Source organism: Neolamprologus brichardi, chromosome 1 (genome assembly GCF_056152115.1).
Source record: "Neolamprologus brichardi isolate AB-2024 chromosome 1, ASM5615211v1, whole genome shotgun sequence".
In the NCBI taxonomy this organism is placed as follows: Eukaryota; Metazoa; Chordata; class Actinopteri; order Cichliformes; family Cichlidae; genus Neolamprologus; species Neolamprologus brichardi.
In genome coordinates, this window is record NC_142104.1 from 16719980 (window position 1) to 16734115 (window position 14136).

Here is a 14136-nt window from a genome sequence, read left to right on the forward strand (position 1 = left end):
ATATACATCATTGCAAAGATGAGATCATACGCTTGGCGAGAGAGTGGGAAACAGGCTATGATTATAGGCTTTTGTCACAGGAAAGAAATGGTTATTTGTCAGCACCATGTCAAAATAGGCCACAAAAGAAATCAACACTCTTGTGGCCAGTAAGACAGGGCCACAGTGTGGCTTACATCACTATTTTCCCTAACAAACTGCTTTATTTTTTTAAAGTGAGCTGCTATTAGTCATTAGTTAATTGCATTTTGCCTATACATTAATAGGAGTCTTCAACTATACACTGTATACAAACTGTATACAAACCTTACTATTTATTCTGACTTTAAAAAGTCATGCTGTGTCCACTGGGGTAAAGAAACTATAACCACCTAACTAGACAGGACTTATAGTGGAAGCTGGGTTACCAAGACTGACTCATGTTAGTGCTGTACACAAGTCAATTAAATGCAGGAGACCTCTGAACTGAGATAAAGAGCAATGTACTCAGATAAAGTGAGTTTTATGGCTTTCACAGAATATCAGTTTGCACTGAGCAGCGGGTTCACTCACATCCACTTCCTCTGATATGACTTCTTCCATAAAACACAAAATTGACTTTGTTATGTAAGTTGTTTGATATTCAGTCGGGGTACCGTGTCTTTTTCCTACTGAAATTAAGAAAACAACGACACTCGGACCGTGTACATGTGTTTGTGTTTTGCAAACAGTATATGTTTCATTCAACTTTCAACTCTTCGAAAATTGTGTGGACTGGATGGGGAGGGAAATCCCTTTCACTAGCGTGCCCAAAAGGTGGCAGTGTTGAGTTTTATAATGTTGTGCGAAAACATGACAACCTCTTCAGTCCGCCTTTCATATTTTTTTCCTCTTTTTTTGTCAAGTTACCGCGCAGCTTCTTACATGCCACTTTTGTTTTATATTTAGTTGATAAAACATAGTTTCTAGATTTTAATTGCGCTGTACATTCAGACAAATATCAAACATTGCCATTAGGAAGTGGACGTTTTTTTTTAGGTAATGTTCGCAAGATTAAGACTTATGTCTTAAAATGTATAACCAGTTCATGCTACAGGGTTACGCGAACTATATAAGGTCTGTTTTATGATTGCTTTCTCTCTCTTTTTTCTATATGTCAAGCATCACAACTCCGTTTTGTAATTCATTTAGAGCATGCATGCTCTGCTTCGTTCCACTTACAACTCATACTTCGAAAAAATAAATAAATAAATGAATAAATAAAATGAAATCGAAATTACGATAAAAAGAACAAAGGGATCTATGCTCCGACTGACAGTCAGCTGGTGTCCATTGACGGTAGATAAAAGTTTTGTTTCTCTGGGCTACTAATATGTTAATTAGCTGTTAGAGTGTGCGACCCTATTGGCTCGTCGTCCGAGTCAATTTCCCATTTCCAGCCTGACGTCAGAGCGGCTACAATGCTTAAACTCATCTGCTGTGTGATCCCACTAAAAAATCGCCCCACCAGACAGCGGCTTAGAACGTGCAAGTGAGCTTTTACTCCCTGACTTTCGGTGTGTTTCCCTCTCCGCGTGCGCAATGTATTCATGAAGACACCGTAAAGTGTTAAATGTTTGAAATCCAAAACCGCCGAATTTCACATGCTGAAAAAGGACTCCGCTACTCGTACGCGCGGCACTGGTGTGTCAGTGCAATAGACTCTGCAAAGAAACTCTACTCACACGCCTGCAAGTCCGCGGCTGCAAAAAGGACGCCGAAAACCTAATTTTTTTTTCAGTTTCAAGACAAACGCGTAAAAATCAAACTGGCTCACGTTCTTCCCAACCAACCCAGTTTGACAGCTGCTCTTCACCCCGTTTGGAGGACTGTCAGCAGCAAGAGGATGGCATCAGAGCTGGCAATGAGCAACTCCGACCTGCCCACCAGTCCCCTGGCCATGGAATATGTTAATGACTTCGATCTGATGAAGTTTGAAGTGAAAAAGGAGCCGGTGGAGCCCGATCGCAACATCAGCCAGTGCAGTCGCCTTATCGCCGGGGGATCCTTGTCTTCCACCCCGATGAGCACGCCTTGCAGCTCGGTGCCCCCTTCCCCAAGCTTCTCGGCGCCCAGTCCGGGCTCGGGGAGTGAGCAGAAGACACACATTGAGGATTTCTACTGGATGTCCGGTTATCAACAGCAGCTGAATCCAGAGGCGCTGGGCTTCAGCCCCGAAGACGCGGTCGAGGCGCTGATCAACAGCAGTCACCAGCTCCAGTCTTTCGATGGCTATGCCAGGGGCCAGCAGTTTGCTGGTGCAGCCGGAGCGGGAAGCACCATGGCCGGGGAAGAGATGGGGTCCGCCGCGGCGGTGGTGTCGGCAGTAATTGCTGCGGCAGCCGCTCAGAACGGAGCGCAACACCACCACCACCACCATCACCACCACAGCAGCAGCCACCACCAGGCACCGGGCGTCCAGTCCAACGGCACTTCTGGAACAAATCACCCACACATGCGCTTGGAGGAGCGGTTCACAGACGAGCAGCTGGTGACCATGTCAGTGCGGGAGCTCAACCGGCAGCTACGGGGGGTCAGCAAAGAAGAGGTGATCAGATTGAAACAGAAGAGGAGGACCCTAAAGAACAGAGGCTACGCTCAGTCCTGCCGGTTCAAGCGAGTTCAGCAGCGGCACGTCCTGGAGGGAGAGAAGACACAACTCCTGCAGCAGGTCGAGCACCTAAAGCAAGAGATCTCCAGGCTGGTCCGGGAGAGGGACGCGTACAAAGAAAAGTATGAGAAGCTCATCAGCAACGGCTTCAGAGAAAATGGATCCAGCAGTGACAACAACCCTTCATCTCCGGAGTTTTTCATGTGAGTTTCGACATTATCGCGAAATAAAACTATATCAGATGAATAACTCACCCCGCGTAAAAAGTTTTCATTCTGAAACTTTTTTTTATTATTTACTTGACGCAAATCCCACTATATGCCTAGATCAAGAACTAATTTATCAACTTTTTGATTTTTTTATTACATTTATTTTTTTGAAAACAAGTTCCCTCCATTCTACCACTGCTTTAGATTTGGAGGGCTTTGTCATCCGCATTTTTTTTTAATCTAGAAGAGGCGTATTGAGAAAACTTTTTACTTTTTGCTATCATACTCAGTATATTACACATAGTTTGTCTGTCAAGATTTTTTTCATCTCTGTTCATTAGATTTGCAGTGTTTGATATTTGAAAGTTGATCCAACTTTATGCCGCAGTATACCAAGTGTGCATGCAAGCACTAAGTATACTCCTTTGAAGTTCATCAACTTGGCCCTTTTTCATCATTTTAGTTTTGATTCAGTGTACAGATTCTTATCAAAAGTGCATCCATCGACAGTATGTTTTTCCTTTTTTTCTTTCTTTCTCCTTTTTTATTATTTTTTTTTTTTTTTGTCTGCCAAACTTGGAGGATTGCAAGCCTGCCGTTTGACGCCACCTCATCTCATGCGTTTGCTTGTTATTGTGTGGAGCAACAAAAGACTGTATCCATTACAAACTCTTCATTGTTTTAAAGAGATGTGTTATTGAACTGCCCTGCATGCTGGACATGTATGGTTTTTCTTTCTATGCTTGAAGATGTCCTTTTTTGTCGGATGACTCCAGCATGGCACTCATACTTCATTTAGGCCTCCTCACTTTTTTGGGACAGAGACAAAAAAGTGACAGGACTTCCCACCCCCTGTAGTGGTGCATTTCAGCTGTGTTGAAGTGCACCACCATCGGCTGTCATAAGACTGCAGTGAATGCGCTGGCATTCCTGGTGGAAGTTTGTCGGCGGGGACCCTGGTGCGAGGGGAAAAAGAAAAGACTTCAGTATGAAGGAAATTACCAGTTAATTTCCTGGAAGTTTAGTCTGTTGCTAAGCCTATGTTGTTATTTAAATATATTCCATTGTGCATTTGTCATCATTTGAATAATTTTTAAAGCGTAATTTAAAGACAAAGTTTTATAATCTATGATGCAAAAGATATCATGTGCTACAGCTTATGTCATATAGATTTCTAGGATAATTAATAATAAGATTGCTGCCCAAAACTATTTTTAACACTGATTAAGAGAAATTGGCTCGGCTCCAATTTATACAGTGAGTAGTATTGTGCAGTGCATAAAACAGCGCTTTTGCAGCATGTGCTATAAACCGAAGTGTGAGAGATCTGGTGTCCGACACACATTTTATTATTATATTTTAAATAACTATATTAAGAAAAAGTATATTTGGAGAAGACAATTCTCACAACCGGAGTCTAAGTAAATTACTGTGCTTTTGAAAATGTGTTTCTTGATTGAACTGACTTATTCTGAACAGAAATGCACTAAAAAAATGTCATGTGGAAAATTAGCTTTCCATCTCCCAAGAAGATAGATCTGACATTCGTTTACGACTTAGTCGTACCATTTGGAGATATTAGCATCAGTTCAGGGTATACTGTTGTTTTCTCTTAAATAAACGTAAACATTTGCAAAGCAATAAGTAATTATTCTAATCTATAATGTCCGGACATTATTAGATCGTCAGGGAGTGTCACCCTGCATGTATAAAAGGGGGGAGTACCATTCGCCAATAAATTTTGAAAATATGTTAATTAATCTTTCATCTTACATATAGTATATATATACATATATATATATATATTTTGCTGTGCAAAATTATTTCATTCACTAACCATATGTGATGTTCATATGTGCTCGTTTCTCATTTCATACAATTAAATGATATGCAATAAATGTATGTAATTGTCTTCAATAAGTTTCTCACTTTTCTTTTGAGTTGTCCTGAGACTCTTTGTTGTTTGTGAGTGAAACACACAGAAATGAAACTAGAAAACATGTCATCTCCATATTACTGCCCCACATTTTAACACTGCTTATAGGGGTCTTGTTACCCTCTTTTTAAGGCGTTTCTGCCAGAATTAATTTAGTAAGAGCTTCTTAGACCATTTTGGAAGAATCAGAAACAGGAATGAGTTGAACATTTAAGCAAAGCAATTCAGGCTGGCAGTGTAAAAAAAATTGTAAAATGCAGAGATGCAAGTCCATTGTTGCAATAACTTAATGAAGCCTAATAATAATAACAATAACTCACAGTGGCGTGCAGCTAATTAAACATTTCTGCTTTGACAGTCTGTTGAATGATAGAGACGCATGTTTCTTCACAATCCATGAATTAACACCAAATAAAAATATATGTATTTATTATTTCCTATGATGATGATCCTAAAAAGGAGAAACAGACCTTACCTGCTGACTCCAACGTGATTCTATCATTATAAGCAAAAAATGGTGTGTTAGAAATATGGTGTTTGCATCTCAGTTCATGAACTTCATCCTCATTTTTATTTGCAGAAGTCCAATTTGATTTTATGTCTGATAAATCATGTTAACATTATGAACAGTCTGGTCATGTGTGAGCCTTTCTATTTGTGCATATGTGTGTGCTTGTCTTAAGTGCTGCTTCATGTGGGAGTATGCAAGCGTGTATTTGGACTTAGGTGTAAATCTGAATGTGTGTGTGTGTTTCCTTGAGTGGCAGTATGCAATAATGACAACGCTGTGAGTTTCTTGTGGCTGTGCATGATGCATGCTCCATATTTGTACCCTTCACTTACCCTTTTTACACATTCTTTGCTTACTTATCTGTTGTGCCCGCTTACCGTGTTTCTCGGACACTCTGCACTTACAGTCATTAGCATGTCATCGTTTGGCTTTCTCAGTTTCATCCAGCTCTATCCTTTTTGTCAGTGGGTCTGGACGTTGGCCTGAAGCAAACATGCTGTGGGAGACGGGGCGCACGGAGGGCACAGCCATGTCAGGCATGTGAGGGGGCGCTGGAGAAGGTGCCAATTTATGTCAGCCACTGTGGTTAGCAGAAGAGTCTCTGCTCTGCTGTACCCAATCTTGCATTTCATTTGGTGTTTTTACATCATACGCTGATTTTCTTTTTAACATAACTTTTGGACTGCACTTGGACACGAACTAAACTCGCCACTTTCCAGAAAGACAAGACGAAAAGTTCTTTGCTGAGTTCACAAGGAATAGGCTTGTAGGCATTCGGAACAATTTGTTTGTTGAAACAGGAAGACCAACGTGCCAAAATACACTTTGAGGAAACGCTACAGTTTCTGAAGACAGATTCAATCTGGATTTGTCTTCTGTTTTGCAGTTTAGCCACAGATTATCAGTGTCCAACGGATACAGACAAAAAAATGGGTTTCATAAAAATGAACCGCACTGTCAGTGTGTTAAAGCAGTAAGTGCTCAACTGTTCGTAGTCTTTGCCATTATAAATTTCATACTTGTTAAATTTGCAAAAAAGCAAGCTTCTGCGCCATCTGCCAATGATGATGTGCTACACAGCTCATCAAAAAGGAGAGAGAGGGAGAAAGACAGTTTTAACCCAAGATCTGAGGTGTGCACTGCTGCTGTGGTGGCTGATTTGCCCAGAGTGAGGGGAGAAGCTGAGACAATAGTCAGGCTTGGGCTGAATTAAATGATTTTGCTGATGATTAATAGTGGTGTGGGCCAGTGGCTCCTGCGATGTAAAGATGATAAATCGTGAGTGTAGCTCTGTGCAGCTGTGCCAGTGTTGGGTCTTAGCATGTACACACCATGCAATTTACAGCCAAGCCGTTCTCCTTCTTCCTCAATTTATCTAATTACATCTAAAGCAGTAGTACCGTTATAGTCTGATATGTCACATTAACCACAACAATGTATGAAATGACTTTAGAGAGGATAATCATTTGCTTTTCCCCTCATTTAAAAGACATGTTTTTGTATTTGCTATTTCAAAGAGGAAATAATTTCCTCTTTGCTTAAGAGTCTCTTCTTTTCTGCCTCTCTTTAAACCATTGTTTCCTCATTGGAACAGATCATTTAGACCTCTAATGTCCATCCACTAAAACACAGTCACCGCACGCATACTAAACATGAAAACACACTCACCAACTTACAATACGAAAACAAAAGGATAGATTTGCTCCATTCTTTTGTTTCAGACCATAGTGTTACTTGTGCTTCTCTCTGTGTGTGACTCAAACACTCGAGTCCCCGAGCTAAATGGCATTTTTTTGCGAAGACAGATCTAATTTGTAAAAAGATGTTTCCTCTTATATCTGTGGTGCCCGTACGCAGCGGTTATGTAAGTGATAAAATGATCGATCTTCCAGCGAGACACTCATGTGGAACGCTGGCGCTATGCAGGTTGACAGCATAAGATGCAGCACAATGTTCAGTTAAGTACCAGTACGCCAGTCGACAGAACCAAAAATAAGAGCCGGTTGGGGGTTTGAATTCTTACAGGCTTTAGAAAGTGCCAGAGGAACAATTGGAGCAAATCTTTTTGTCTTGCTGTTTCGCACGGTATGTCATGTATGTGTTTGTAGGTGTAGATGCATGAATCCGTGTGTGTGCATGCATGTGTATTTCTTCTTGTTGTGTTTTTTGTCAAAGAGGATGAGCAGAGGTCAAAAGTTACAGCGCACAAGGCTGCTCTCAAAGTCATTAGAGTAATCCCTGCCCTGGGGAACTCATGCTCATTTCCTCTGCCCAGAACCCAATGAATGAGATGTACACACACATCCGACATGGCATAGTATCCAGTAAATTCAGCACAACTCCCTGCTATATATATATTTTAATTATTAGCATCCTATATTTCACTCCGGTCTTTACATTTTTTGAATTGCAAGAAAACAAATAATATATTTTTGACTGTGAAAAAATGATATAATAATACTATACTATAATAGCACACATACAAAAGGAGTTTAAATACAGGGTGCAGGAAAAGTGTCTATTAAATATGCTGTGATGGGCAGTGGCACTTGGCTTAAGCTGGCCAGGTTTATTTTCACGCTGCCATTCATTCTGATTATTTTCATGTATTCATTTATTTATTTATTTATTTACTCTGAGTCTGGTAGTATTTGTGGCACACATGGTGAACATTTATTCTTGTTCTCACACCCACTTCATTCAACCATTTCATTGTGGGTGTTGCAAAACAAAGCAGCCAGTCGTACATGGGGTAAATTCATTGTTCCTGTCTTAAATATCAACTGACTCAGAGTGGGTGTGTTAAGCTGTGGCTTTCTGTCACATTTTACACAACTGGGGTTAATAAAGACTCAGTAAATATCAAAAGAGCCAAGTTTCAACTGTGTTTTTTTAAAACATATTTTTCTAATCTGTCTTAGTGTGATGATGAATCCAAAATAAATGGAATAAGATCTGTTTCTTTTTTTTCCTTTGCATTTTCACATTTGTTCGTCCTACCTTTGCATGAAATTTGCCTCTGTTTTTCATTTTTACTATTTTCATTTTCAACAGTTAGAAAATGTTTTATATGAGTTTGGTTGTGGATAAAAACCACTGTCGACAGAAGATTGGAGAGAGGATGTGCAGCAGCAGTGGCAGTCATGTGTCTCAACACAACCAGGTGGCAGCCACATCTGTGAATGGTCTGTCTAAGTACAGAAACAAAAAAAGGAACATTATTCTCACATTCGTAGTGTAGAAGAGAGGAATAGTACAATCGTATAAGAGAGGAATGGTGCAATAGTGCAGTTCACTGGGAATAAATAAATGCCAGGCATCAATACTTACACTTTACACTTTGCTGTCGATGATGTCTGTACATTTCTTTCTTTCTTTCTTTTGTGGCAGAAAGCTTGCTTCAAATAGACATTAAGCTGATACATGTGGTGTCATTAGAGAGTCGTCCTTGAAAGACTGGCTGCAGGTTATGTTGGTAATGAGGTGGTAGGGATTTGCTGGAGTAATTTTATATGTCTGTAAATGGACCCAAACCAAGAGCCTGTGACTTAAATAAATGCAGCAGAGCTAAAGCAAGAGGTAACAGAGTAAAAGAAAAAGTGAGACACACAGTCTTTCAAACGGGCATATGTTTGTGAAATTTCTCCCACTAAAAATCTAGCTACATGAGCGAAATCCCTCTGCGCTCCACAAATATTTTTGTTTTCTACCCATTTAAGTCCATTCATTTGGTTCCTCAGGTGTAACTTTTAAAGCAGATCAGTATGAAATAAGGAGCTGCATGCAGAGCGATACACATGGAGCATAGATGTAAGTGCAATTTTGTTGTTTAGGTAAGTCTAAGTCATATCTCAGAATATGTATTTTTACACTTTCAGTACTTTCACCTTGAATGACAGGTGAAATAAAGCAAACCTAAGACATGAAAAAGATAATATCCTGCTATATCTAGCAGGTGATATGATTTGTCAGCTGATTGGCTGCTGATCGCAGTTTAGCACCATTAGGAGCCTTTTGGTTTTTTTGTTTTTTTTCTTAACATCTGTCATCACAACAGCTGCCTCACTGCTTTTGTGCCGGTTCTATGCGGCATTTATTTGAAAATCCAATGATTTAAAATTTCCCTCACAGTAGCGTACAGGCAAATTACTTCCACCGCTGTTATTTTCCAGGAACTTTAAACCGGCCCGGCTTGGAATCTGCAGAGGGAGCTAAGAGCTGAGCTAATGTTTTTACTTGTGCAGCAACATTTATAGGGGATATGAACTGTATTTGGACCCGCCTAAAGCAACATGCCCACTTTTGTATGTTTTGCCAGGGTACTTCTGAAAGTTTCGGTCACAAGGTAGCAAGGAAACAAGACTTTATCCCTCTCTTTTTTTATTTGCCACAATTCCTCCTCTGTTAGAACAATTCATTATTCAACTGAATGAGATGAACAGAAATAAATGCCTTGACAAAAAAAAAAGGAAAAAAAAAATCTATTTTGCCTTGTCTGTGTGATGGCACGCCGTACGTACGCTTAGATATTTTAGTTTTGTCTCTTGTGTTTTGATGCATGGGTTCCGCCTGTAGAATCTATTTGCATGTAAATTTTTACAATTCCCCCAGCATCAAACATTTACTATGATACATGTAGTGTATTTCACCAAAGAGACAAGGTGAGAGTGAATCTTGCTCAGAATGAGTCTGCTTGTTTCTTTGTGATTGTTTGTGTGGGCCTTCTTGTGTGTATCTGTGTCTGATGCAGACAGAAGGGAAGAGGGTGTAAAGGTGACACCAAGCATATTTACGCTGATATTAATTTATCTGATCTGTTTGTCCAATCTTTTCTGCTTCTTCAGGTCATCAAGAAAATTTCTCCATCTGTGATTTCAAGCACCATCCCTCCGTGCCCTTGAGGATTCTTGAGGTAAATGTCTGATAACTTTGGCCTTTTCTTTTTTACATTTTCTGCTTAACAATAGTGAGCAATATCAGATTTGTTGAGTTTACAAAATATTCCTTCTTTAGAAAAATACCACAGCTTTGCACATGCTACCAAACATAGCTGTGTTATTCTATATTATACAAGTATTATTTGTGGTATGCAGTTTTCATTTATAGCACTACACAATTAAATCCATATTAACTATTCATTAATATCAGGCAGTCATATTAAACGGAGAAAATAGTCACCACATATGCTACTGAATGTTTTAAAACATAATGCATGTCTGTAAGCTTTTTATAATGGATACATAATGCATTGTATATGCTAAAGAGCACACACCTTCTTAATGTTGGCAATATCTCTCTATCACATCTATCTCCCTGATGCAATAACGTTCCTTGATATCGTATCCATTATCATACCTTATTTTATCCATGGAGAAGAAAAATCACACGACACGTGAAGTGTTGAGTCTAGGGCAACATCCTTCATCCCCGATCAGGACAACCAGCAGATTAGAGCCACTTATTCAAATGCAAATTATATGTTCGTGTTTTGCACCAGTGACAAAGAGTGAAGAATAAGATTTGAGTCTTGATATCAATTTGCAGAGACAAAGGGCAACCTGGGAGAATTTATATTGCAAACCCAAATGTTCCTTTAATGGTTTCACTGATTGTTCCAAAGCAAACAGCTGCAATGTGCTTCATCATGACACATAAGAATGAAAGAGCACTTGCATTCTAACTTTTTCCACCAACGTAAAGAAGAATATACTGTAAGCGTGTGCGTGTGTGCTTGTGTACATGTATTTGTATCTGCTGTTATTTACCTGATTGTCTCTAAGTGGGGAGCGGGATCAGTAGCTGGCCTTTCGCCAGATCCACTTAACTTCAGGAGGGGAAGCAGGACAAAAGCCATCAGGGAAGACAAGGACAAATCATCTTTAGATGAAGTGTTTTAAGTGCTCTGATTCTCCTCCCACGTCATCACTGTGAATTAGGTGCCCTCTGCTCACTGCTAAGGGGTGTCGAATATAAACAATGCCATGGGAACGGATGTTAAACGAATTAAAGTGGAAAACCATGAGGGTGTCTATCTTACGCGGCCTCGTAAATCTCGGTTCTCCTGCCATGCGCTATGCTGATGTTGTGCTCTGACAACCTGCCAGCTGAACTTAGAGGTGCTGCGTGCGGTGTGGTCTGGTCGATCCCGTTCTTAGCAGTTTCAACCATGGCAGACATTCCAGGCAGAGCCATGTCTTTGTTTTATGCAAATCCATGCATATGAAGAATGGGGTGGGGGGGTTGGGGTGATGAGCAGTCTGGCCACGTAGCTCCAGGAGGACAAGCTGAGTGATGGAGACGGAGAGCCAGGTCTTGGTGTCCTTGCCTGGGGAAACAGTGTCCTGACTCGAGCCTGGACTGCCACCAGGACACTATGTCACTGCGCCTCTACCTAACTAATCCTAGAAGAAAAAGATTTTCCCAGGCACAAATGTATTTACGCCACAAGATGCAGAGCTGGTATGAAGATACTGTAAATAGAGGTTAACATTGGTATAAAACTACCTGCCAGTGTGCTTTTCCTGTGTGTTGTAAAGGTAGGCACAGCTCAGGGGATTGCCATGCAAAGAGACACTGGAGTTCAGAGCCCAGTAGGGAGCTGAAGGACCCAGAATATGCTGACAAAGATAAAATGCCAGGTGTGTGTATATGCAGTGTAAGAGGCTGTGAGAAAGTGGAGTGCAAATATAGATTGGGGGAAAAAGGTCTGTGTGTGTGTGTGTGTGAGTGTTTGGAGTGTTTGTGCTCACATAAAGATACAGCATACAGTCATGTGACCATTGTATGACAACGTGGTTTGGGTGAAACCTACTGAAGCAGCATCACCCACATACCACAGCTCATCGCACTGTTCAATTTCCCATCTTAACAAGTGTCTTTCGTTTCTTCACATCGGTGTTTTTCCTCTGTGCAGTAAATTATGTTGTTTTTAAACTTCCCAAAACATCTTCTCTTGCCCACCCCTTCTTAGAGTTGCTTGTTAACGGTAATGGTTAGTAGGAGGCGAATCCGTCACAGTGTGCTCTATTTCTGGGTGCCAGGATGTTGGTCTCAGTCGTTGAGGGCAGATGAAATCGATCCAGATTAACCTGTCATGTGGGGGAGAAAATGAATGGGACAGAGGGGTGCAGAGGCCATGGAGAGAAAGGGGGGAAGTGTGAAGTATAAAAACAACCTCCTCCATATGGGTCAAAAGTTGTGGGATGATTTATTCAAGACTGGGTGCTATCCCACCTTCCCCCCCTTCTATTTGCTCCACCTGCCTCTTGGAAAGGAATGAGAAACTGGAGACTGTTCAGGAGGAGGTGACTATATTTAGCCTTGGTGACCAAAGACACTGTGGTCTAACTTTAAAGTTAAAAATACATATATCCATGTACAGTGAGATGGACACAGTTTGCGTCATCACAAGGCACCTATCACAAATTTGTCAGCTTGAAGTGACTCAGATGCCTCGCGAAGAACGAGTGCAAAGCAATGTGCAGCTTCCAATATATGCGTTTTCATTAAAAGACTGTATGAGATTGAACTAAGTTTTAGTACCCCTGATTAAATTCATGCTATTAAAAGTTATCATGAAACAAAGATTTTAATTGTAATTGTGAAAATTATGTATCCTAAAAAAATATGTGTGTGTGTGGGTGGGTGTTAGGGGGGCAAACAAATAAGCAAAAACAGAAGAAAAAGAATTGAGATTTATAGTTTCATTTGACTGTGAAGTGCTACTAGATTTAGCCTCGTGTGTTTGGGCAGAGCTCCACTTTGCTAATTATTTTCCTGTGGCAGAGTTCTCAGCATGGCGCTCCTTTCTCACTCTGAGAAGAGAGACTCACTGGTAAGTGCTTAGTCAGCCCTACTCTGGGTGTGAGATACTGTTGAGTCTCTAGTGGACTGTAGGGAGGCAGAGCAGCGTGGGACCAAAGCCATCACAAGGTGAAGCCTTTAAAGTGAGGGTGGGCCCATCATCACCCATCAGTGAAAGGAAGAGAAATGATATATGAAAGTTGGGGACACTGAAAAAGAGTTCTGTTTAGTATACTCCTTATTCTGTACTGTTAAAAGTGTTATGGGAAATATCATCGCTGTGTTGTTTTGCTAGGTTCTTGATGCCTCTTGCAGAGTCCTGAAGAACCCAGACACTGAGCAAGAGCTGTTATAAAGCTCCATAAAGCCAGCGGCTTCGCTCTTTATCAACTAGCAGTGGCATGGACTTTAAAATATATCAACACATCATCATCAGATTCAAGTTATGACTTGGTGGTTCTTGACTTGATCTCTGGAAATCCTGCCTGCGTTCTGTTTCTCTCTTCCCTCTCTATTTATATTCCAATGTCAAACTTGCCCTTCTTTCTATCGCTACTCCTCTTTATAGAGTGGCACACAGCTCCTCCTCTTCTGTCTGCCCCGCTATCCTCCAAATGACTCTCCTCCCAAACAAACTTAGCTTCCTTCCCCTCCCCTCTGTTCCCAGCGTCACTTTCCCTCCCTCCCTCCCTTCACCTCACACTGCACCTGCTTCCCTCCCGCTTTCTGTTCCCTCTCCAAACGTCACTACTCTCTCTCTCTCTCTCTCTCTCTCTCTCTCTCTCTCCCCCCCCCCCCCCCCCACTTCTATTCTCCCCCTCGTTAGCTTGATGAATGGCTTCACTGCAGGGAAAGTGCTGATTTTCATCCCTCTGTCTGATTTCTGCTGGCTGTTATTAATTTCAAACACTCAGAGAAAAGCAAGTGAGTCAATAAATAAGGAAATGAACACACTTCATCCTGCCATATAGCAGCTCTTGCAGTCATTCACCCAGGGTGCGGGTCCTCTATGGAGGCCAAGTCTGCATTTACACTGATAGAGTTCAGC

At 41.0% G+C, this 14136-nt stretch overlaps 1 protein-coding gene across 1 annotated transcript in view; it reads left to right on the forward strand.

Annotated features, from left to right (window-relative positions):
- Window positions 1–1435: 1435 nt before the first annotated feature.
- Window positions 1436–14136, forward strand: part of mafa (MAF bZIP transcription factor a) — a 72177-nt gene continuing 59476 nt past the window's right edge. The window contains exons 1-2 of the mRNA XM_006780001.3: window positions 1436–2832; window positions 10130–10197. Of these exons, the coding sequence (XP_006780064.1) occupies window positions 1865–2832; window positions 10130–10157 (996 nt within the window). The 5' untranslated portion in view covers window positions 1436–1864 and the 3' untranslated portion in view covers window positions 10158–10197. The remainder of the gene's footprint in view (window positions 2833–10129; window positions 10198–14136) is intronic.